This window comes from Sander vitreus, chromosome 13 (assembly GCF_031162955.1).
Source record: "Sander vitreus isolate 19-12246 chromosome 13, sanVit1, whole genome shotgun sequence".
NCBI classification, from domain to species: Eukaryota; Metazoa; Chordata; class Actinopteri; order Perciformes; family Percidae; genus Sander; species Sander vitreus.
Genome location: NC_135867.1, coordinates 3,176,352 through 3,199,650, shown reverse-complemented (window position 1 = coordinate 3,199,650; position 23,299 = coordinate 3,176,352). Strand labels below are relative to the sequence as shown.

General features: G+C 40.9%; 1 protein-coding gene across 1 annotated transcript in view; it reads right to left on the bottom strand.

Annotated features, from left to right (window-relative positions):
- Window positions 1-23,299, bottom strand: part of grk6 (G protein-coupled receptor kinase 6) — a 76,184-nt gene that overhangs the window by 27,245 nt on the left and 25,640 nt on the right. The window contains exons 3-5 of the mRNA XM_078265659.1: window positions 9,362-9,474; window positions 4,308-4,385; window positions 2,934-3,034 (exon numbers count right to left, since the gene is read on the bottom strand). Of these exons, the coding sequence (XP_078121785.1) occupies window positions 2,934-3,034; window positions 4,308-4,385; window positions 9,362-9,474 (292 nt within the window). The remainder of the gene's footprint in view (window positions 1-2,933; window positions 3,035-4,307; window positions 4,386-9,361; window positions 9,475-23,299) is intronic.

Sequence of the window (23,299 nt, the reverse complement as noted above, 5' to 3'; positions counted from 1 at the left end):
GTTCATTTTCCCATGAGTCATTTACATAGTATTTTTGTTTTTAAGTCGATTTATCTCTGCATTACAGCCTAATGTTCCGACCACGATAAACAGCCAGCATGAACAGTAATTGCAGAGTGCTCTCAACTGAACTGAACTTCCTCATTTGGGAAATGCTGGAGAACACATCCAGAGTTACAAAAGCAAGACTTGATGTCACAGGCCTGAAGCTGCTCTGAGTAATGTCTGCAGTAGTCCCTTTCAGGTTGCCCCAACAACCTTCAACAATAAGATAGGACCGCATGCAAAACCCAGTGTATCCCACTCTTGGCACTCATTAAAGCTTTAGTGCGTAACGTTTTGATACTAATAAACGTCCGTTACATTCAAGCCATTACCAAATGAGTTGCTACAAAGCTAATTAAGACTATCAGCTCCACCCAACTCTCTCTGTATTTCTCAGTATGACTATGTTCAGAAGATTGTGGCGTCTGGCGACTTTCCCACGCAGAAACTCGAGTGAAGATAATGAACTCTTCTGAAGAGTCCATCATGTTTTTTAATCCTCCGTGTCCTCCTCGGCTACTAGCAACTGTGTGGAGAAGGGGGGGATGCGCAATCACGGAAGGCTTGTATCATGTGGACGCGCCGACAGTTTTGTTGTCATTACTTAGAATTCTTCATGGGGGCGACAGAAACTACGCACTATAGCTTTAAGCTTGTTAAAGGTAAACTAGTTGGGCCGATATTTTTCGCCACTATCCTCGAGCCGGCCGGGCCCTTGACCAAGCATTTGTGTTTTTTTAATCATTACTTTATTAGCATTATAAATTAGCCTCATAATTACAGTTAATGTGTCGGTCCAGGCAGGGCTCTGACACAACGTGCACGTGCTTGGGTAGGGTGGGGCTTGATTTTTTGGGCCCGATCTAAGTTCTAGTTTGCAGGAATGATCGGCGCTGATTGGTCAAACATACACAGCGCCGCTGCTTTAAAACTCCGACTGCTTAAATCACTAAACAAGGAAGTACTCCACGACCATTTGAGGACGAGGGGAGAACAGTTCTCTTTGTTTGATAACATTAAAAGTAAAGTTAGGCTTCGCTGTCCACATTGCGACTCATTTTAAAAAAGACAAGAGAGAAAAAGTGAGAGAGATCGCACGATCGAACTTAGAGCCCGGCTGTGAATGAGAGGAAACGTTATTTTCTGATTGTTTTACAGCGGTTACGTTCTAAAGCACAAATAATAAAATAACCATCAAACACTCAGCAGATAATTTACTGTGGAGACAGACGCTCTTAAGTTTAATTTCTTCTTACTTACTACTTACTTCCAACGTGCAGCAGTAAATACTATGCAGGTTTTAGACAAAAAAAATATAGATGAAACATGCATGCACACTGAACTGCAGGCTGCAGAGTGTGTGTACCATTGCGACCACCAGCAGCCCTCGTCCCACTATGTTGCTTTTTCATACGTCAGCGGATTCATTTGCCTAATATTTACAGGTCTTAAGACCACGGTGGAAACGCAGATAACAACGTGCTGAAGCAACCTCTTTATTTCTTTAAAAAGTTGTTCCAGGAAGTCCCAAGAACTTTGGGTGGAAAATGCTTTTTTTGTGTGTCTGCCAGCGCTGCAGTGACACAAAGCTGGTTGAAAATCGGCAAAGTTTACCTTTAATGGGGACATGTTGGGAAACTTAAATTCTATGGAGAAAGAACATTTTCAGGCCTTTGGACTATGCAGCCAAGGTGCACGTTAAACATGTTGCATCCTCACTTCCCAATGCAGTCCTCTGGGCCAATCAGAATCCAACACGTGTTGAGACTCGACTTGAACACCACAGCGACTCGTGACTTGACTTGGCCTTGAAAGAATTGAGACTTTGCTAAAAAAAAGCCGAAGCAGAGACAGAGCTGACATTCAGGTCAGAATCCAAGCTGTCGGCTTTCTGCGGGGCCAGCAGCACTTGTTCTGATGTGCTTTGCATGATTGGAGCTGCACCAAAGGATTTTGTTTATAGAGAGGGATGACGGTGAGGAAGTTTTGGGCTTCCCCAATTTGATCTGTTATGGTTAAATTCAGTAAACCTTGCTTTGGTTTGCCTACATGTCTTATCATGTAATTTTCCAAATGTACCACAGTATAATATAGTCAAGGTAGTCTCATACACATAATGGTATGACTGCTGTTAGTTTGCAGCTAGACTTGTTATTGTGTGTTATAAGCTGTGTGGTAACTAGGGCTGTCCTCGACTACAGAAATTCTTAGTTGACTTAACAATAATATGATTTTGTTGACTAATTGACTAGTTAATTTAATCGACAGATTTGTAAAAACTGAGTTTCATGCAAAAGCATAACTCTAAATATTGTGATACCAGAAATGTGCTCATAAGTTTCTTGGAAATATTATTTTTAAGCATGAAAAGATTTTTCCAGAAATCTTAGTTGACTAAGACCAAAACGACAGAATAGTCGACTAATCAACCAAGAGGGGGCAGCCCTAGTGGTAACTCATTCACTGGACAGTTTTCGGCGATGTCATCGTCGTGGGCCGTCGGAGGGGGGAAAGCAAATTCTCTAACCATTAAAAAAAAAAAAAAAAAAAGAAATCACGTAATTTCACATTTTACCTATTCATTTAACGGCTCAATTAAATCTTGACAGGTGTGTAAATCCGGTTTTACAGTAATTTGTTTTTGCCAAAAACTAGTCTATTTCAGTCCAAAAATAGTTCATATCAACCAACATGTGTAATATGTTTGTAATCATTGAGCGTAAATTCCTTTTCATGTCATTAAAACACCCAAACTTCCAGAATTAAGACCAAGGACATGACAGCTCAGACTGAGCAATGCGTCTGATTTCTTTGTCTGTAAGGGGCTCAACAAAATAATGGACCAAAATAAACATAAAAGAGCCCAGATAGAACCCCTGTGATCTTACTTGGTACAGTCCTTGAAGAGCTCTTTGCAGGCCTCCTGCTGCAGCTTCTCGCCGCACTGAGCCATCATGGCCTCCTCCACCTCAGTCACGCGGTCCTCTGACTGCACCGAAAAGACACACTTTAAGTCCAGGTAAACACAGTGACTCAACTCACAGAGGAAAGCCAGATGAACTGGGTTTAGGATGGGGCCGATAGATTATTATCCTCGTTGCTCTGCAGACTTCTGCATGTTCAGACTTGAATAAATTCACACAGAGTCAGACACATGCAGGTGAAAAACAGACAGACAGTTATCAGGAAAAACGGAATTTTAACCTGTAGACGTAACGTAGCAATTTGGCCATATTTACTTAATTGTCACTGTGCTTAACCTGTTAAAGTAATGGATTACCAATCTTAAGACAGAGTTCAAGTTGATTTGTGTTTATGTAGGGTATTCATTTTGCGTACATTTATAACATGGGGAAAATTACTTTCTGTACAAAGTCAAAGTGTGCAGAATTTTCAGATGCTTATAAAGAGCAGAAGGCTCTCTGGCGCACACATGTAAACATGGCGAAAAGAAGGAAAGACGCTACTGCTGCTGTCTGGTGGAGGAAGGATACACACAGTGCCCGTATAGGCGTTGTTTTCACGGCAGGGATCGCCCCGCTTCCCAGCACTGCACGCTAGCGGGCTAGCCGCTAGCAGTTATCTGTTTCTCTTCACTTTGACCACTGACAAGCAAAGATAACAGGCTACACCCTCCTACAACCACAATGGCTGCACCTGATTGGACGAACACTACACAGGCTTTCAAAACAGACCATAATGGCAGCTTGTTCAGAATACAATCTCTTATTTTACAAAAATAGTTCACCGAAGCGTGTTTCTGAAAATATTTTAAGCGAGAAATAGGCCATGCAGTTGCTGAATCTGTATTTATTTCAGATCGACAACAGTCAGATTAAAAGATTTTCGTGAGTTTTTGAGAAGCTGCCCCTCCACCAAAGTGCCGTCCTATGAACTCGCGCGTGATCATCACGACAGCACGTGATAATCGGTGTGGGGGGGCTGGTCGGTGTCATACTTGTAGGGTTGCCACTCTTCTGTCCAAGACACAGCAAGGTTTTTTGGCAATATGTCTGTCTAGTCTGATATAGTGACTGTCGTGAAAGAAAATCGTGTAGTCTGATCCTGGTATAAGCGGACACAGAGTTCCAATCTGGTGCATCTGATCACAAAAGTGGCATTGAAAAAACAAGTGTAACCACGGCCTTAGTGCTCACCATTTACCGAATCACACCACATCATTTTGAAAGGAAACACAGTTGGTAGTGAATGGCTGTGGGGAAATATAGAAATAGAAAGAGGTCCATGAAAGCAGCAGCTACCTTTGGGTTGAAGTATTTGTCAATGAGTTCCTGACCGCACTCCTTCCTCTTCTCATCTGGAGTCACCTCGTACTCCGCCTGCAGAGGGAAACACACCAAGACCAAATGAGTGCGAGAAGCCAGAGGTGAGCGTCAGTTGCTACAGGAACTCTGTTTTAATCATCCCTCAGTTACACAGATCTGGCAGTGTCACAATCACATGTGAATGTCTTCCAAATGAATAAGCAAAATGTACAGCTGGTTTCTAGCAATATGGTTCAAACCAGCATCACAACATGAATCTGAATATTTATCCAACAGATTGTTACAAGTGTATGTAAAATCATAAAATAAAGGTTTCAAGAAAGCATGTTCATAGTAGGGCTGCACGATATGAGGAAAATATGCGATAATGTTGAGTATAACAATATTAGTAAGATAAATAAACTGATATTAAAGTGTACTCAGTTCTGCCTATCTGCTGCTGCTTTTTTAGTAATCTGCTAAAATACAACAAATTGCTTGTTGAATTTAAAACAAACGAAAGGAAATCATTTCCAACATCCTTTTATTGAACATATTCAACATTGAACTGAACACAGAAGGCAGCACTAAAAAAAAAAAAAAAAGACATTTTAAAGTGCAGTTTTCTACTGATATTCTTTCAACTATCGCGGTGACGATAAAAAAAAAAAAACAGACATATTGTGCGGTCCTAGTTCATAGCAGGTTATGCATTACATCCGTAAAGGTTCTTGGCATGTGCAAAACAAAACCTTTTTTAATTAGCTTGAAAACATTCATTTAGACTATTTGACATTTTGTACAACGATGACACAATCTGATCATATCATCGTGATGATGCACGGAAAGTCAATAAACAACACTGAATGATTGTTCAGCTGTGCTACCAACTCATTGTGTGTCCACTGAAGTCCTCTGAAGGCCTTGACTTCAGAAAACCTAATTCGAGATTTAATTGAAGAGTTTTGCGAGGCCTGCTCCACACCCTGCAGCACATGAACTGATTGTATCTACTCCCCCTCACATCAACCATCCCTCTGAATGACTTGCAGTAAACTGAGCCTGACTGGAAAACTCCAAAGTGCTTCCTCTCCCCCTCTCACAGCGAGAGCCTGTAAACTAATGCTAAGTGACAGCGGAGATGGTCCAAATTTCATTTTCCCTCTCCATCTCGTTCGCTCGCAGAGTTCTCAGAGAAGAGACGGGAAGCGGTTGTGGGGGTAAAGGAGAACATAATTGCTTCGTGTGTGAGTTGTATCCAGTGGGCGACTGAAAGATGTAAAGCCGTTTGGCTGAGCTGGTCAGTCAGGCTGGAGCCTCGCTGTCTTCACACAGACAGACGGAGAGATAGACGAGGTCCACCTCTCCACCTCCACTCGTCGGAGCTGAAGGCAAAGAATTACTAATCCACTGATCGCCTAACGAACATACGTGAGATCCTTTCACACATCGTATACACGAGAAACGACAAAGTACAGCACTTCTTTGCAGGCACTTTTCTCTAGGGCTGGGTATCATTTAAAAGCTTTCGATACCGGTACCGATACCTGTACCGATACCGATACCTGTACCGATACCGAGACTACCAATTTTATAAAATCCATTTGGACAAAAAGAAATTACAACATTACGGCACAAATAATTTATTTATTTTTCAGCTCCTACTACGTGAGCCGTCTCTGTGCATAACGTAGAGTTTTTCCTGCGTGTCTCTACGACGTAGAACGTGTAAGGTTAGACAGCCAATCACAAACATTATTACATCTTGGTAGAAGCATGCTGCATGCTTATTGGCTCCCTAACGCTGAAATTCAGTCGGTGCTTAAAAAAGTATTGGATTCGGTGCCAAGCCCTACTTTTCCCTCCATGACTATGATATTGTCAGACCTGAACTATTTGAATAATAATATGAATTTTGTATATAATAAGTAATTTAGAGTTATAGCCAGGCTAGCAGCGAGGATCTAGCGATGGCATTTTCAGATGGAATAAATGAATTTCTGGAAATCCCAATTAAGAATAAAACATGGACAACACCCAAAAACAAATTCAGGTCTATTTTAATGTCCACAGTGCCATGGTTAGCGTTGCTAAGCCTCTGTCCTGATTGACAGGTCGGCGTGTAGCCACGCCCCTAAATCATCCCCTGGTTTATAGTCTATTTTTAAAATAAATGGGACCATACTGAAAAACAAAATGAACATCATGTTGTATTGAAGAAAACTTGAAAGTAGCTACTGAGACCATAAACCCATTATCAAAATGTTTACTGATCAAATGTTTAAATCAAGTGAGAAGTAGGCTCATTTTCTCATAGACTTCTATAGAAACAGACTTCTTTTTGGAGCCAGTGGAGTCGCCCCCTGCTGGAAATCAGATACAACGCAGGTTTAAGACACTTCCACGTTATTATTTTACAGTCATGGTTTACAACAGCAGATTCTCTAAAAAAAAAAGATAGCACCAATGTAACATCATGACTAAATCATGACACAGCACTTTTGCTAAAGCACTTAGAAAGGATGCAATGGATTAATGACCTGGTGTCTCCTTCAGGCAGAATAGCCAGAGAAGTATTGGACATTTTTACTTAAATTAAAGTAGCAATACTACCGTTACAAATAAAAATCCTGCACTCAAAATGTTTTGAAAGTACCAAAAGTAAAAGTACTAATGCAGAAAAATATATATTACTGGATCATAACCACTTTACTGTTGCAGCTGGTAAAGGTGGAACTCATTTAAATTGCTTTATATACTTTTGTATCACTAATCTAAATCTGCAAAGTTACTAGTGACTAATGTTGGCAAATAAATGTAGTGGAGTAAAAGTATAAAGGAGCATAAATGGAAATACTCAAGTAAAGTACAAGTGCCTCAAAATTGTACAGTACTTGAGGAAATGTACTTAGTTAGATTCCACCACTGGTGTGGAGGGAGGAAACCATGGTTTATCATTTATCAACTGGGCACTCAAAAAAAGCCAGCAACAATGGCACCGACTCCCATGTTGTATCTGTGATGCGCGCGCGCACACACACACACACACACACACACACACACGTGCTCCTGTGGGAATAAAACATGTGTGACTGAACATTCCTTAAGTGAGCAGAGCGAGCAGCGAGCTGTTCACTGTGACAAATAACGTCAACAGAAAGTAAGTGTGTGTGTGTGTGTGTGTGTGTGTGTGTGTGTGTGTGTGTGTGTGTGTGCATGCGCGCATAACAAATACAACATGGGAGGTAGAAGAGAGGTCGACACACTGACGCAGTTTTCTCTCCAGAAGTCATGAGTTCCTGTATTTCATTAAACAGATACATTATTAAACTTCACTTCCTCCTCACTCCAAACTTTAAGTGTTGGAGGCATTTCAGGATAATTAAACTTCCTGCAACAAAACGTCCTACATGAGACATGAGCTCACCAGTTTATAGTTGTTTTAAGGGTCAGTTCACTCAAATCGCACAAAAAAAACTATTCCCTACCCATGCAGATAGTTTTGGTTTTATTTGTGCGGGTTTTCAGATATGTGTGTTTCACATTTTAGTACAATTGAGATTAAATGAATTCAATCCCTGATGTTTTACTAACCCCTAAAGTATTTTTGTTGCCTAAACTTAACTAGTCCCGTTTCACATTTACTACGCGTTTAAAACTGCAATCGTTACGTTAAAGGAGCAATATGTATTTCTGACAGCTAGGATTTAAAATGTAGACTGGGTAACCCCAGCCCGATCTGCCGGTGATTTGATTTCCCCCTGCAGCTCAGGCTGGAAACCTGTACATCTTTCTATCCTGCTTCCGTTACAAATTTGCGGGGACCAATCACAAACTGGCTTATCCACCTGGCGCGCTATTGGCGGGTTTAACACGATGACGATAGAGAAGCGACCAAGCTGCTTCTTGTTTACATTCAACATGGCGGGCACCGAAGCGCAGCAACCCGTTGATGCCTCTGCAGCTGCTACGTCACCGTTGGATCGTTGGTCTGATTGGTTGAAGGACTATCCAATTGCTTCCAGAGTCATTTGAACTATGCCCGTTGATCACGCCTCTTGTGCAGTAGAAAACACAGAGCAGACTCCCCAGACTAATGTTCAATCTTAAAAGCTTGAGCTTGGTCTGCTGATAGCCAGACTATTTAAAATGGTTACTGCAGTCCAAATTCAAAAAACTGGCCCCTCCTCCCGAGACTTAAAGTTCAGGGGGGGTTGCCAGGTTGGGAACACTGAACCCGATTTCCCACAATGTCAATGTTAGCTAGACGCTGGCTATGTTGACGGACATGAAAGCCTGTGCTCTTGCGGTGCTCTGTACACGGCTGACAGTCACCTTCTGTCGGCTAAACATAACTGCAACAACCGCCATGATTACGGTCACATGATTAAACGGCCACCGTGCGGCAGTAAATAGAACCGTCGATTTGGGAGTCTTTGGAAATCGACCTATAATGTTGTTTAGGTATGAGAACGTATTAAGACAAAATGTTTTTCATCATGAAATTACACTTTTCTATACTTTACCTGCTGACCCTTTTATTTATAAGGTAAGGGAACCTTGTTGTCGTCTTTATGTCTTTCTGTGTGTGTGTGTGTTTTTATTTTTATTTGGTAAACTCGTCCCTCGCCACCTTTTTTTCCACCCTTACCATTGTTTTCATCAAGCTTTTTATTTTATTTGACACCCGCATCCCTCCTTCCCCTTTCTCCAGGATTTTCGATTCCATTTCGAGGAAGAAAGAAACACAAATCCTTGAAATCCCCAGCACACACGCACGCACGCGCACACACACACACACACACACACACACACACACACACACACACACACACACACAGACACACACTCCCTTTGTCCTTCTACACTGGTAGTCATGGAAAAGGGCATTTGAGACAAAACTCTCCAACACAAACACTTTCAGAACAAGACACACATCCAAATACCCCACCACACTCTCTCTCTCTCACACACACACACACACACACACACACACACACACACACACACACACACACACACACACACACACAGACACACACACTTCTTACCACAGCGTCCAGGAACTTGACGCATCGCCTCAGTTCGGGTCGAGTCTCGCAGAACTGTCTGAACAGCAAGCGTCCGATAGGCTGCCGCTCACAGAGGCTGCTGTAGTCCTTTTCTATAGAGACACACAGAGAGAGACGATGTTGTTTAATCAACTGTAACAATAAAGTTATGTTTCAATCAAAAAGCTAATTTCAGCAAAATAAAACGAAATGATGAATGAGTGCATCTTTCCATCAACTACCAGCATTTCCTGCAGGCTTTTAGAAGTGGAGGACTAAACTATTCATTTCATTATCAAGAGAAACTGTTACATATTTATGATCTGAAATATAATATCTGGCATATTAACCTTCCAGGAAAAGGAGCAGTCGCTCTACATCACAGAGCAAAGACCACATATTTAATCAAGTTTTTGTTTAGTTTACAATACATTAAAGAATGCAACAACAAAAAATGATGGCTAAAATTAGATCTTTTAATGACAAAAGAAAGAAACCCGTAATATTTCCATCATCCATTAATCTCCAGATTTATTTATCATCTTCACGTTTAATCGGGGCTTTCCCTAGTCAAAATAGAGAAAAATATTCTTCTACAGTCAGGTCCATAAATATTGGGACATCGACACAATTCTAATCTTTTTGGCTCTATACACCACCACAATGGAGTTGAAATGAAACGAACAAGATGTGCTTTAACTGCAGACTTTCAGCTTTAATTTGAGGGTATTTACATCCAAATCAGGTGAACGGTATAGGAATTACAACAGTTTGTATATGTACCAAAAGTAATGGGACAATTGGCTGCTCAGCTGTTCCATGGCCAGGTGTGTGTTATTCCCTCATTATCCCATTTACAAGGAGCAGATAAAAGGTCCAGAGTTCATTTCAAGTGTGCTATTTGCATTTGGAATTTGTTGCTGTCAACTCTCAATATGAGATCCAAAGAGCTGTCACTATCAGTGAAGCAAGCCATCATTAGGCTGAAAAATCTAAACAAACCCATCAGAGAGATAGCAAAAACATTAGGTGTGGCCAAATCAACTGTTTGGAACATTCTTAAAAAGAAAGAACGCACCGGTGAGCTCAGCAACACCAAAAGACCCGGAAGACCACGGAAAACAACTGTGGTGGATGACCGAAGAATACTTTCCCTGGTGAAGAAAACACCCTTCACAACAGTTGGCCAGATCAAGAACACTCTCCAGGAGGTAGGTGTATGTGTGTCAAAGTCAACAATCAAGAAGACTTCACCAGAGTGAATACAGAGGGTTCACTACAAGATGTAAACCATTGGTGAGCCTCAAAAAACAGGAAGGCCAGATTAGAGTTTGCCAAACAACATCTAAAAAAGCCTTCACATTTCTGGAACAACATCCTATGGACAGATGAGACAAAGATCAACTTGTACCAGAGTGATGGGAAGAGAAGAGTATGGAGAAGGAGAAAGGAACTGCTCATGATCCAAAGCATACCACCTCATCAGTGAAGTATGGTGTTGGTAGTGTCATGGGCGTGGGCATGTATGGCTGCCAATGGAACTGGTTCTCTTGTATTTATTGATGATGTGACTGCTGACAAAAGCAGCAGGATGAATTCTGAAAGTGTTTCAGGCAATATTATCTGCTCATATTCAGCCAAATGCTTCAGAACTCATTGGACGACGCTTCACAGTGCAGATGGACAATGACCCGAAGCATACTGCGAAAGCAACCAAAGAGTTTTTTAAGGGAAAGAAGTGGAATGTTATGCAATGGCCAAGTCAATCACCTGACCTGAATCCGATTGAGCATGCATTTCACTTGCTGAAGAACAAAACTGAAGGGAAAATGCCCCAAGAACAAGCAGGAACTGAAGACAGTTGCAGTAGAGGCCTGGCAGAGCATCACCAGGGATGAAACCCAGCGTCTGGTGATGTCTATGCGTTCCAGACTTCAGGCTGTAATTGAATGCAAAGGATTTGCAACCAAGTATTAAAAAGTGAAAGTTTGATTTATGATTGTTAATCTGTCCCATTACTTTTGGTCCCTTAAAAAGTGGGAGGTACATATACAAACTGTTGTAATTCCTACACCGTTCACCTGATTTGGATGTAAATACCCTCAAATTAAAGCTGAAAGTCTGCAGTTAAAGCACATCTTGTTCGTTTCATTTCAACTCCATTGTGGTGGTGTATAGAGCCAAAAAGATTAGAATTGTGTCGATGTCCCAATATTTATGGACCTGACTGTATATTTCAATATAGTTGTCGGTTAATTTCTCTGTTGATCAGTTAGCTCAAGTTGAGAATCTTGTTTGCACAGTTTACGGCCCCACTGACGCGTATTGTCACTATGACAACTAACAACAATCGCCATTTTGTTGTGTACCAATCAAATGACCGCGGGAAACAGTTCAACGGCCTTTCTATCCATTTTATTTTTATGCTGATAACCTTCTTAAAATGTTAATGCCCTAACATCCTTAAAACATACTCTGAACATTAGATGACAACGTTTCCTTTAAAGTGCCCATATTATAAAACACTTTTCCTGGGATTTGGGGTGTTATTTTGTGTCTCTGGTGCTGGTCCACACGCATACAAACTTGGAGAAAAAAAACCATCCATGCTGTTCTGAGTGAGATACGGTTTCTGAATGTATCCTACCTTCAGTCTCTGGGTGAGCTGGTCAAAATTGGCAGGGCCGTCTACGTCATCGGCCGAAACATTTGGTGTGTGCTAACCACTTTAGCTAATACCACATCAGCTAGCTGTTTCTCCAACTTCGGTCAGTACAAGGCAGGATTAGCCGGGAGACTTCTTCTAAACGAGGGCGCACTTCCAACTTTGCGTTGAAAACTGCAGACGAGGGACATGTAAGTAGTTCTATAGTGTTGTAGCAGTGTTTTGCCATTGAGAACGAGGTGGCTAAGCGCTAGCAGCGCTAGCTTCTAGCTAGTAGTCCTTACCTAGCTACTGCCCATGTGCGACTACCAACAAAGATGGGATAGAAGTGTGATGCCTCACTCTGTAGCTAAAACAGAGAGCTCAACACACAGGGTGAAAAGAGGAGCTGCAGCAATGTGCAGTACAACAAAGATATGGTGTTTTTTGAAAATTAAACCATGTAAACCTATTCTGGTACAACCTCTAAATACAATTATGAACCTGAAAATGAGCATAATATGGCCACTTTAAAACATTATTAAAACGTGTGGGTAACGTTCCCTGCTAGCTGGGATAGCGCTTAAAGAAATGTTAAAGGCAACCTACTATACAGATGAGCTTATGAGTGGATTCTGGTTTGGAAACCACTGGTTTCGGTTACATGATGTGAAACTGTTGTTTGAACAGACTATTTCAATGTGCAGCAGGTCCTCAATACATGATGGAATATATTTATTTTAAAGCTGTTGAAACAATGATTATGTGTAGCCAACCTTACTAGCTGGGGAGGTTTTAGATGCACATCAGGTGTTGTTTGAGTTCCTCAGCTGAGCTTCAGGACAAAAAACCAATGTTGATTTGCATCTGTGAGTCATGTGGATGCAAAGCGACTTCATGAACAAACAAATGTGAATCAGGAAGGAGCAGAGAGGTCAGTGTGATCACTGTGAGAGGGGGGGATTTTAAAGACATGAAATAATCTGCAAGTCAAACAATCTTCCTCATCTGTAACACCCAATGCCACAGACAGTAAAGCTGCAAAGATTTATCTATTATTAGTTAGTTCTCAACTATTAAATTAATCGACCACACTATTTTTGAGAAGCGATTAATCGGTTTTAATCATTTTCTCTGATTCCAACTTCTTAAATGTGAATATTTTCTAGTGTTTTTCACTCCTCTGGGACAGTAAACTGAATATCTTTGAGTTGTGGACAAAATAAGACATTTGAAGACGTCGTCTTGGGCTTCGGAGAACACTGATCGAACTTTTTTCCCATTTTCAGACATTTTAGAGACCCAACAACTAATCGATTAATCAAGTAAAGTGATCAAGAGATTAATCAACGATGAAAATAATCCTTAATTGCTGCCCTACTTTACAGGCAATGAATCGATGCAAGAAGACAAGTCCTACTCAACACAACAATGGGATTTAAAATAAATGACTGGGTTGCTGCTTTCTGTCTCTATCTCGAACATCTACTACTAGCACCTGAGCTAAACTACACACTAATGAAAGGAAACACCTGGTTTGGTCTGTGCAGCGAGGGAGGCCTGCCTTCTTAAAAAAAAAAAAAAAAAAGTATATATAAAGCTATTTAAAGGTACTCTGTGGAGTTTACTTCTAGACAAACAGAGTTCTGTTTACATTCAGGGTCACACATTGCATTCATTTCCTTCCTCTGTAAACATTTGCAACATGTGCATTTACATTTACAGCACCACGTTTGGGATATTGTTTACAACCTCTTCTTGAAAAAAACTCTGTTTTGACGGAGCACTTTGCGTCTTTTTAAGCTTGAAATTCACTTGTATATGTATATACATGCTAATATGTATTAGCAAATTATTTAAATATGCATTTCATTTGCTTCTGCCTTTGTCTTAACACAGCAGAACAAAGCTTGTTTTGTGTGTCTGCAGTAAGTGGGAGATTGTTATCAGTGTTTTTATACAGCCCAACTCAACAATTTTTTTTGTTTTTGGTTTTTTTTTCACGCATTTCTCTGTTTCTGTTGTCAGATAACTGGATTTGATCACAGCTTATGAATACTGTGTTAGCCAAGCAGTCCTTCCCAAGCTGCTGAGCCGCATATACAATTCATTATTTTATGACCAGGACATTGTCAGACAAAGCAAACACGAGTGCTGCTTCTCAAATGTTTCCTGTGGACATTGAAACTGTGGCTGGGCTGTGACTGAGCCATAATGCAGCCAGATCCAGTGGACATAGGGCGTGAAAAAAAGAGACGTTTCCAAGACGTTTGCCAGCTGGTTACAGTGTGTCAAGAGTTTATTTAACAAACAAGTTTGTCCCATGCCTATCTAAGGTTACCAGATTTTCAAAGACATCTTAAAGGCTAACTACCGTTTTTTTCAACCTGGACCCTATTTCCCTTTGTTTTTGTGTCTAAGTGACTGATGGGAACAACAATCTTTGACATTGGTCCAGTATTAAGCGAGATTGCTGCAGTCGGCAGCGGTGAAACAAGCTCCAATGTAAGTTAACAGGACAATTGTCCAGCTTGTATTAACCTTCACAAAAGTGCTTTTCTTGCCACTGACAGGCTCAGATTATTATTCTAAGTGTCTGACAACATTATGGAAAGGATTCCTTCAGAAAAAGACCTTTAAAACCTCGTTGAGGCCTTTCTGTTTAACCAGAAACAGCTCAGAAGTCGCTAGCACTAAACCCACCAGACTCCATTTAAAAAAGCAATACTTTTAGCGTGTATAGAGCCAACATATTTTCATATGTAAATCAGTAAACTATGTGTTTGTTTCAACCAAAACTAGAGTTGTGATGGTTGGGAAAGTGGAAAGACGACCCAAAACAGCTTTTCATAGTTTTATTTAGTCTCTGTCGACTTTGAATGAAGTGTATTTCACTATGCTAAAATTACTGTTTATTTACATGGAGTCTGGTAGATTTCACAGCTGTTTTTATGTTTAAAAAAAGGATCTTACTCTTCAACAGAAAGGTCGACCTGCTTAGAACTCCTTTCCATAATGTTGTCAGACACTTAGAATATTAATCTGAGCCCGTCAGCGCCAAAACGAGCACTTTTGTGAAAGTAAATACAAGCTGGAAAATTGTCCTGTTAACTTACATTGTAGCTTGTTTCGCCGCTGCCGACTGCAGCGATCTTGCTAGGTTGAAAAAGACAGTAGTTACCCTTTAAACTACTTACTAAGTGACTTGATTTATAGAGCAAATGTTTTCTTTTTTTACCTGATAAATGATTAAAATCACTGATTTATGAAATTGGAATTTACAACTTTGAATGCATCTATTAACTGATTGACGTGATGCTTCAGTTTTTTTTGGCAATTCCATAAAGCTGGAGGACTTGTGAGGGACTGATTTTTAAAAATGGTCAAAATAATTGAAGGATCAGAAGTAAAGATATCCTGACTTTTAGTCCTATGGTACGAATCAAACTCCCCAAACACTGCAACCAATGGCATCTTATCGTCAGACTCTCCGTGCCTGGAACAGTAAATGAGCACGGGTGGAGTGCCCCTTCCATTGCTTAAAATAAATTTTTTAAACAATGGAATATTTTTTTATTGCTGAGTCACTTCCTATCGATGACACAGTGACTGACGCTGTTTTATCTCACTTTATGAGGTTTTTTCTGCTCTACTTCTCTCTCTTCCGTTTCGCTATGCTACGCTGCGACGTCCTCTTTGCTTTGTCTTCTGTCCTACTCTAATTATCTCTTTTCTCTCTTCTCTGCTCTAACAAACTTCCTATGCCCTGCTGCAAAGTGAACAGAGCAGGACAATGTGAAGCAAATGGGAGCAAAAAGAACAATGAAGGAAACTGCTGAGAAAAAAAAGAGAGGATGGATGTTAAAAGGAAAGCCCAAGCAGAGTGGGGTATCTAGAAAGGCGACAACAAGACACATTCCCGCTTGTTCCATGGCTTTAAGACTAAATAATTAACATTTCTAATTGACAGTCTAAAGTGCCTCTTTGCATTAAATACAAGCCCAACTATTCTCCTCTCAAAAACACCAAAACAATTAGCTTCATTACAGTTCATGAAGCCACTTGGCCAATCCCACACTGTCTATTCATGCCTGAAACGGAACATCCCCCACTTTGAGGAATTTGTCATTATGTGGTTGTGGATCAGTAGACTTTCACAATAGATCACTGGAGGTGTGATGTATATGAAAGGGGCTCCAGGACTCTACAGAACATGCTGTACATCATCACACAGAGAGCTTCCACAAAGAGGCCTCTGTCTGGCCTCAGGGTCCCAACAGTGAATTAATGATGCCACGGGTTTCAAACAGGATCAAGGTCTCGGCACTTCCTCTTTATCGCTTTATAGAAGATAAGTGGAAGAAGACAGAAATAAACAAGCTGACATTATGTGGTGGATTCTCCCTTTTAGTTCCGTACAGTAACGCTGTAGTGTACGTGAAGGGTTTTCTTTGTTCCCGCCATGCTAGCGGCACGGCTCGAGGGATGGTCGCTCCACTTTGGTTCGGACTAAAATATCTCAACAACTATTAAATGGATTACCGTGACATTTTTTACAGATATTAATGGTCCCCAGTGGGTAAATCCTACTGACTTTAGCATTTAGCTTAAAGCAAGTACAGCCTCAAAAAGACACCAGCATAGCTGTAAACCTAAGAAATATGTCATGAAGATCCTTAACAACCAACTACATGTTGACATAGTTATTGAAAAGCATTTGGAACAGCGGCCATATGTAAGCTTGATGTCTAAAACACTTTAACTTTTCAAACCAGATTTAGTTTGATAGATGCCTACGTAGATGTCTTTCAGGCTGTTCTCATGAACCATTTGTGCATAAAGTGACGAAAGGTAATGCACTGTAATAAGTATATATTCCACATATTTATTACTCTATGCACCATTGACTCCCAATAGGGCTGGGACAATATGCTTTTGTCTCGATTCGATTCTTTCACGGTACTTTGGTGCCGATTGGATGTGTTTTGCGATTTTCGTTTACTGAGATTTGATAGTATTGAATATTGGGATTTTCTTTTCCTTCTTTAATAAAAACAAAAGTTGAATAATACACGTCTAGAGACATTTTGTAGGTACGTGGAGATACGGACCTATGCCGTAGCCTGACACGCCCCTCTCAAAAACTGTAACTACACGTCGCGGCGACGCAGACCGCAACAACTGTGATTGGTCCGCTTGGCCTGGTAGCGTCGCATTTCCTCCTATTCATTACCGGGTTCTCCATAAACGACATGAAATCAAGGAGAGGGTTAACTTTTACCGCTACAGATTTCGCACCGTGGTCAGAAAGAACAGGGGAGACACTTTGTTTCTCTCACTACCACTCTAGAGTCGGTACCCGCTCCGACGCTAATCCCCATCACTCTCTCACCTCGCTCTACCACACACACACACACACACACACACACACACACACACACACACACACATGCCGGCCCTGCTATTCTCTTAAAGAGAGCGACGCAGACACCAACACACAAGTATAAACTTCAGGCCACTTAAGTAGGCTACAGCCAAAGCTCTGCGTAGAGCCTCTGCAGCAGCATAAATATCGCTTAAAGTGCTCATATTATGGTCATTTTCAGGTTCATAATTGTATTTAGAGGTTGTACCAGAATAGGTTTAATTTTCAAAAAACATCATGTGTGTTGAGCTCTCTGTTTTAGCTACAGAGTGAGGCATCTCACTTTTGTTCCATCTTTGTTGGGAGTCACACATGCTCAGTAGCTAGGTAAGGACTACTAGCCAGTCAGAAGCAGAGTATGAGGGCGTGTCCTGACAGTACCTAGGTAAGGACTACTAGCCAGTCAGAAGCAGAGTATGAGGGCGTGTCCTCACAGTACCTAGGTAAGGACTACTAGCCAGTCAGAAGCAGAGTATGAGGGCGTGCCCTGACAGTACCTAGGTAAGGACTACTAGCCAGTCAGAAGCAGAGTATGAGGGCGTGTCCTCACAGTACCTAGGTAAGGACTACTAGCCAGTCAGAAGCAGAGTATGAGGGCGTGTCCTGACAGTACCTAGGTAAGGACTACTAGCCAGTCAGAAGCAGAGTATGAGGGCGTGTCCTGACAGTACCTAGGTAAGGACTACTAGCCAGTCAGAAGCAGAGTATGAGGGCGTGTCCTGACAGTGCCTAGGTAAGGACTACTAGCCAGTCAGAAGCAGAGTATGAGGGCGTGCCACGCTAGCAGCTAGGCGAGCATTATAACGTGTGTTACAAAGTGACCACGTTTGTCTCTGAAGTAAAGGCTGGACTACAACAGAGCTGTTTGGAGCAGTTTGTGAACAGTGTTTTCTGTTGGAGATGGTGAGTCCCTTTGGGCTGGACTTTGGGCTTTTTCACTTTGTAAACCTATAACGTGCACAAAAAAGACATATAACACTATAAAGGAAAAGGGAAAAAAGCCAAACAGCATAATATGAGCACTTTAAGTACGGAAGTACACAATTTGAGACACAGCACCAGTGTGGACCTGGTTTACTGTTGGATCGAGTTTCTCTAATGGCCTGTAGATAAGACCTCAGAGCATCCAGGAGGAGGAGGAGGAGGAGGAGAGGACCCAGCATCTATCAAGGCTCAAGATGCTTTAACTTTGCCATTTCCTGCATGTGTCACTCAGAAAGCAGAACTTGGACAACCCATGGCAAAACCATGAGGGAAGAAAATAGAAATGAGGCTCAAATATTAGACAATTGGTGTATTGTTCCAGACAAAAACAGTTTTGAGAACAGATGACACAAACACCAAAACTGCTTCTGCTTGAACAAGTGATAAATCAAACTCTGGCATCGCTGCAGTAATGTCATGATGAGTGCAACCAGAACATGAGATTTGTATCTCACTCTGAGAGAGACTGTTGATATTTTGGATGGGATTGGAGCGTCTCCTGATACTGTGACAAAGCTGGACAACTGTTGATCTCTCCAAAGATTCCCCCATCTTTCATTCACACATTCCTCCATCATATCTCCCCTACTCTGTTTGCTTCCATTTTAACTGGCAAACGAAGCTGACAAACGCGACGGGCCCGTTTACACGTGACTTCATACTGATTAGAGAATCTGAAATGTTGTACCGCTGCGTATTCTCATACAGACAATGAGTCAACGCAGCAGCAACACATTTCTCTTTATTGTGAACAATATTGAGAATATTGTGAGCAGAAGACTCATTTACTCAACTACCTAAGTACAATTTTGACATACTTGTATTTTCCTTGAGTATTTCCATTTTATGCTACTTTATACTTCTACTCCCCTATACATTTCAGAAGAAAATACTGTACTACTACTTTTATTTGACACTTATACTGTAGCAGAGATGTTCACAAGTCATTTTTTGGAAGTCCAAGTCAAGTCTCAAGTCTTTTGCCACGAGTCCAAGACAAGTCTCAAGTCTCTGGCCATCTGATCTGTCCCTGTCCCTCTCCAATAGTACCTTTTTTAGCATTGGTGAATTCTGTAAACCTGTAGATGGACATGGGAAATTATTTTTCTTGCCACTAATAAAATCTGCATAAAACTGACATATGTGTAGTGTTCTGTGGGGTTAATAGCTAAAGTAATACTAAACATTTCTATCATGTATTTTTTTTTTCTGAAATAAAATATGAGCACTGCAGCCAAGAGTGAACTTGTGACGGGAAAAATATCATGTATGCTTTAATGGAGCTAGCTTAATTTTGTTACATCAAGAACTTACATTGGGTCTCCGACTTAGGACATTGTATAGTCTAATCTTCTGCTACTTAACATATCCCTCTAGACCTCGGACCTTGTGAAATAGTAACCTAAGTCAGTCTCATCATATGGATACAACTATAAAGATACAATGTGCCTGTTCCCAGTATTAGCAAAACACTCTGCGATGGTTAGCTTGTTCCCTGTGACGATATATGCTAAATGTAACGTCTCTTTCACATTAGCAAGTGACTGACCCTCTGCGTTTTGAGATGCCTGATGAAGTCCGACGTTGTTGATCCGGCATCATTTATCTTGGTGCCACACACCTTGCATGTAGCTGTTAGCTTACTACCACTGTTTACCAAGTTATTGAAAGCAAAACTAATGAAGAAAATGTTGCACATTATGGCAATAGTCAGGGGACGTGCAGCTCGTCATATGTTTCCCCAACGTACTGTATATGCACCAATAAAAGGAAATAGAAATACATGAATGAATTTAGATTTAAAAAGCAATAATTATTACATGAAAAAAGGGTTGTTGACGAGTGTCGAAGCTCGAGTCAAGTCTGAAGTCTTTTGGGTCGAGTCACAAGTCAAGTCTGACTTAAGTGACTTAAGTGCGACACGAGTCCGAGTCTCAGACTCGAGTCCCCATCTCTGTACTGTAGTTTCTACTTTTAGAGAAGAAAACATCTGATATGCTTCTATGGTATAATGCAGTACTGTACTACTAATCTTCTCAGTAGTAGGCTATACAAAACTAAAGGAGGAAACAAGATCACATTTCACCGATCCTGGCTTCCTTACACTGGCTACCTGTTCCTCTCAGAATTGATTTCATCATGTTATTGAAAGCCCAGAGAGGCCTCGTCCCAAGTTATTTATCAGATCTCTGTCCCGTCGTGCACCTGGAGATCCCCAGGATTTTTACTTGTTATGGAGTATCGTTAGACTGTGGTATTTCTACTTTTGCAATATGTCCAAAACCAGAAGTCATTCAAAGTTATGTGAATGCAACATTTTGATCACTGCATTCACAATTGTAGAAATTATCTAATGCATCTGAACAATGACAAAAAAACTGCTGTGCAAGATAGAAATGTTGCATATTGCCTGCATGGCATATCATGATATATTAGAGAAGAGGAGATGGAATGAGTAAATAGAAAAGGAAAAGAAGAGAGAACAACCTGTTTCGGCCAAGAAAGGAAGTTGACAGTTTTCTGAATGTGGCTTTCTCGAGACTCCCTCCCACTCACTTTTCTTCTGGTTTCATAAAAATTTTCACAAAGTTTTTCAGAGCTGAATCATAACTGAGGCTTTTCTCTAAGTATATCTTATCAGTTGTCTAATTTCTAATTCTCACTCTCACACTCTTCTAATCCTCACCTTTTACTTTTCTTTTTTATTAACATGTATCCGTATTTGGCCTCCTCTAACTGGGACATTAGCTTTCACAACATTTGTGGTTTTTGTGCAGCTACATGCTGAACTTCCTGCTTCCGTGTGTCACACAGTCTGAGACAGCATGTTTGACTGAACCCATTCAAATCACAGCTTATTCGCATATAGTAGCTTTCAGGAAAGGCGCAGCTTGGTTGTGACAACACATTCTCACTCCCATCACATCAAAAAGCAACACTTGCATGGCCGGGTTGGCTCAGTGGGTAGAGCAGGCGCACATATACTTAGAGGTTTATGCCTCGACGCAGAGGTCCAGGGTTCAAGTCTGACCTGTGGCGATTTCCTGCATGTCTTCCCTCTCTCTTTCCCATTTCTCACCTAGCTGTCCTATCAAGTAAAAGTGGAAAAGCCCAAAAAATTATCTTTAAAAAAAAAAAACGATGCTTGGTCATGTTGCCTTTGGCGTTTGTTATTGCCGCAAAAAGTCTCCTTTAGCGTCATATTTAGACGCGCTCGGTCGGGATTCTTGGCGTCACTATTTGACGCTCTGGGTCGGGACCATAGGTCGGGACATAACGTTTAACTGACACGCGGCCCCAAAATGGGAAGGTTGCGTTTAGAGTGCTAAAATCGTTGGGAAGCCAAAAATTCGATTCATTGCACAGCCCTAGGAGTGGGGCGACCTCACCTGGTAGAGTGCCCCGAGTAGGCTGAATCCTTAGCAGTGGCCTGGGTTCAAATCTGACCCGTGGCCCTTAACTTCATGTCATCCCCTCTCTTTACTCCCTTTCCTGTCCTGAGTTTGGAGTTTAAGGACGAATCGTTAAGTGAATGTCTTGTTTGTCTGGTATGCACGTGTTTTGTGTTTTAACTTTCCTTTTTTAACAAATAACCTACGTCACCACGTATTTTTTTAAGTGACTTTAGAAACTCTATATATATATATATATATATATATTTACCTGCTTTTACAAATGTTTTGCATTGAAAGGACTGCATTCAATTTCATTGTACAATGTGCAATGACAGTAAATCATTTACAATCATCACTCTCCAGATACTCTATAATAAAAGCCCCCCAAAAAACCGGGCCTGGACCTGAATCAGCATCTAAGAGTATCTTTTTACACTCTTATTTGCGTTTCCTTATCACATCTTAAGAGCTTTGAAAACTAGGCAACTGAGAACTTATTAAAACGTCATTTCAGCAAACGTTGACTTAACAGCGCAGAGTGACCGTGTTTTCTTGTCTTCTGCTGCTGCATGACCGTGTGATATTTGAATGCATGTCGAAATGAGGCGTGCAGAGGCGGAAGATAAAAAAACACTGCATGCACACTGCAAATGCAAGACACCTGCATGCAAAGTAGTAGCATCTGCTGAATGTTCTCTGCTTATTTTGCTTTTGTACATAAATCACACTTAACAATTTTATCAAATAAAGTCTTGCTTGCTCTTGTACCCACTGGTGGCCTCATTTTCTCTCTCTCTCTCACGACAACGAGGTTCATTTCTTTGTCATTTAGTCTCTTCACGCTACACACAGACACATAATGTATATACAGTACTGTACAAGTATTTAGGTTAGTAAAAATAAAATGAAATAAAATAAAACAATATATATAGTTGCTTACATACAAATCCTCATATATCAAGAGAGAATTTTGGTTGATAGAGGGAATTAGAGAAGTGCAAACTGAGGATTCTAGTGACCACCAGTCTTTTTCTCACAGTCTGAATGATGCCGTACACACGTGGTGTCTAGAAGTAAAAGAAGTTACTATAAACCTTAGCCCAGGAGTCCCAGGGGTCAGGGGTCAAATCCAGCCTGCGAGACAACCTTATAAAGCCTGCTACATGTTTCCACTCATTTTATTTTCCAGCAGTGCTGCAAAATTGGAAGCTGAAAATAGTCATTTTATCTCAGATTGAATTTTGCACCAAGACAAATATTGTAGCTATACCAATACTGGATAATTATTAGTGATACATTAAAATGTCACCAGCACTATAATGTTGTTGGTCGAGGTGGAGCTGATTTTAACTGCTTTAAATACTGATGGGTTTGATTGCAGTACAATCTATCGTGATCCATCTATTGCGATTGATGCAAAGTGTGTTTTGTGCGTCATACTTTAGTCTGAAAAGTAACTACAAATCAAGACATGATCACAAAAACAGGCT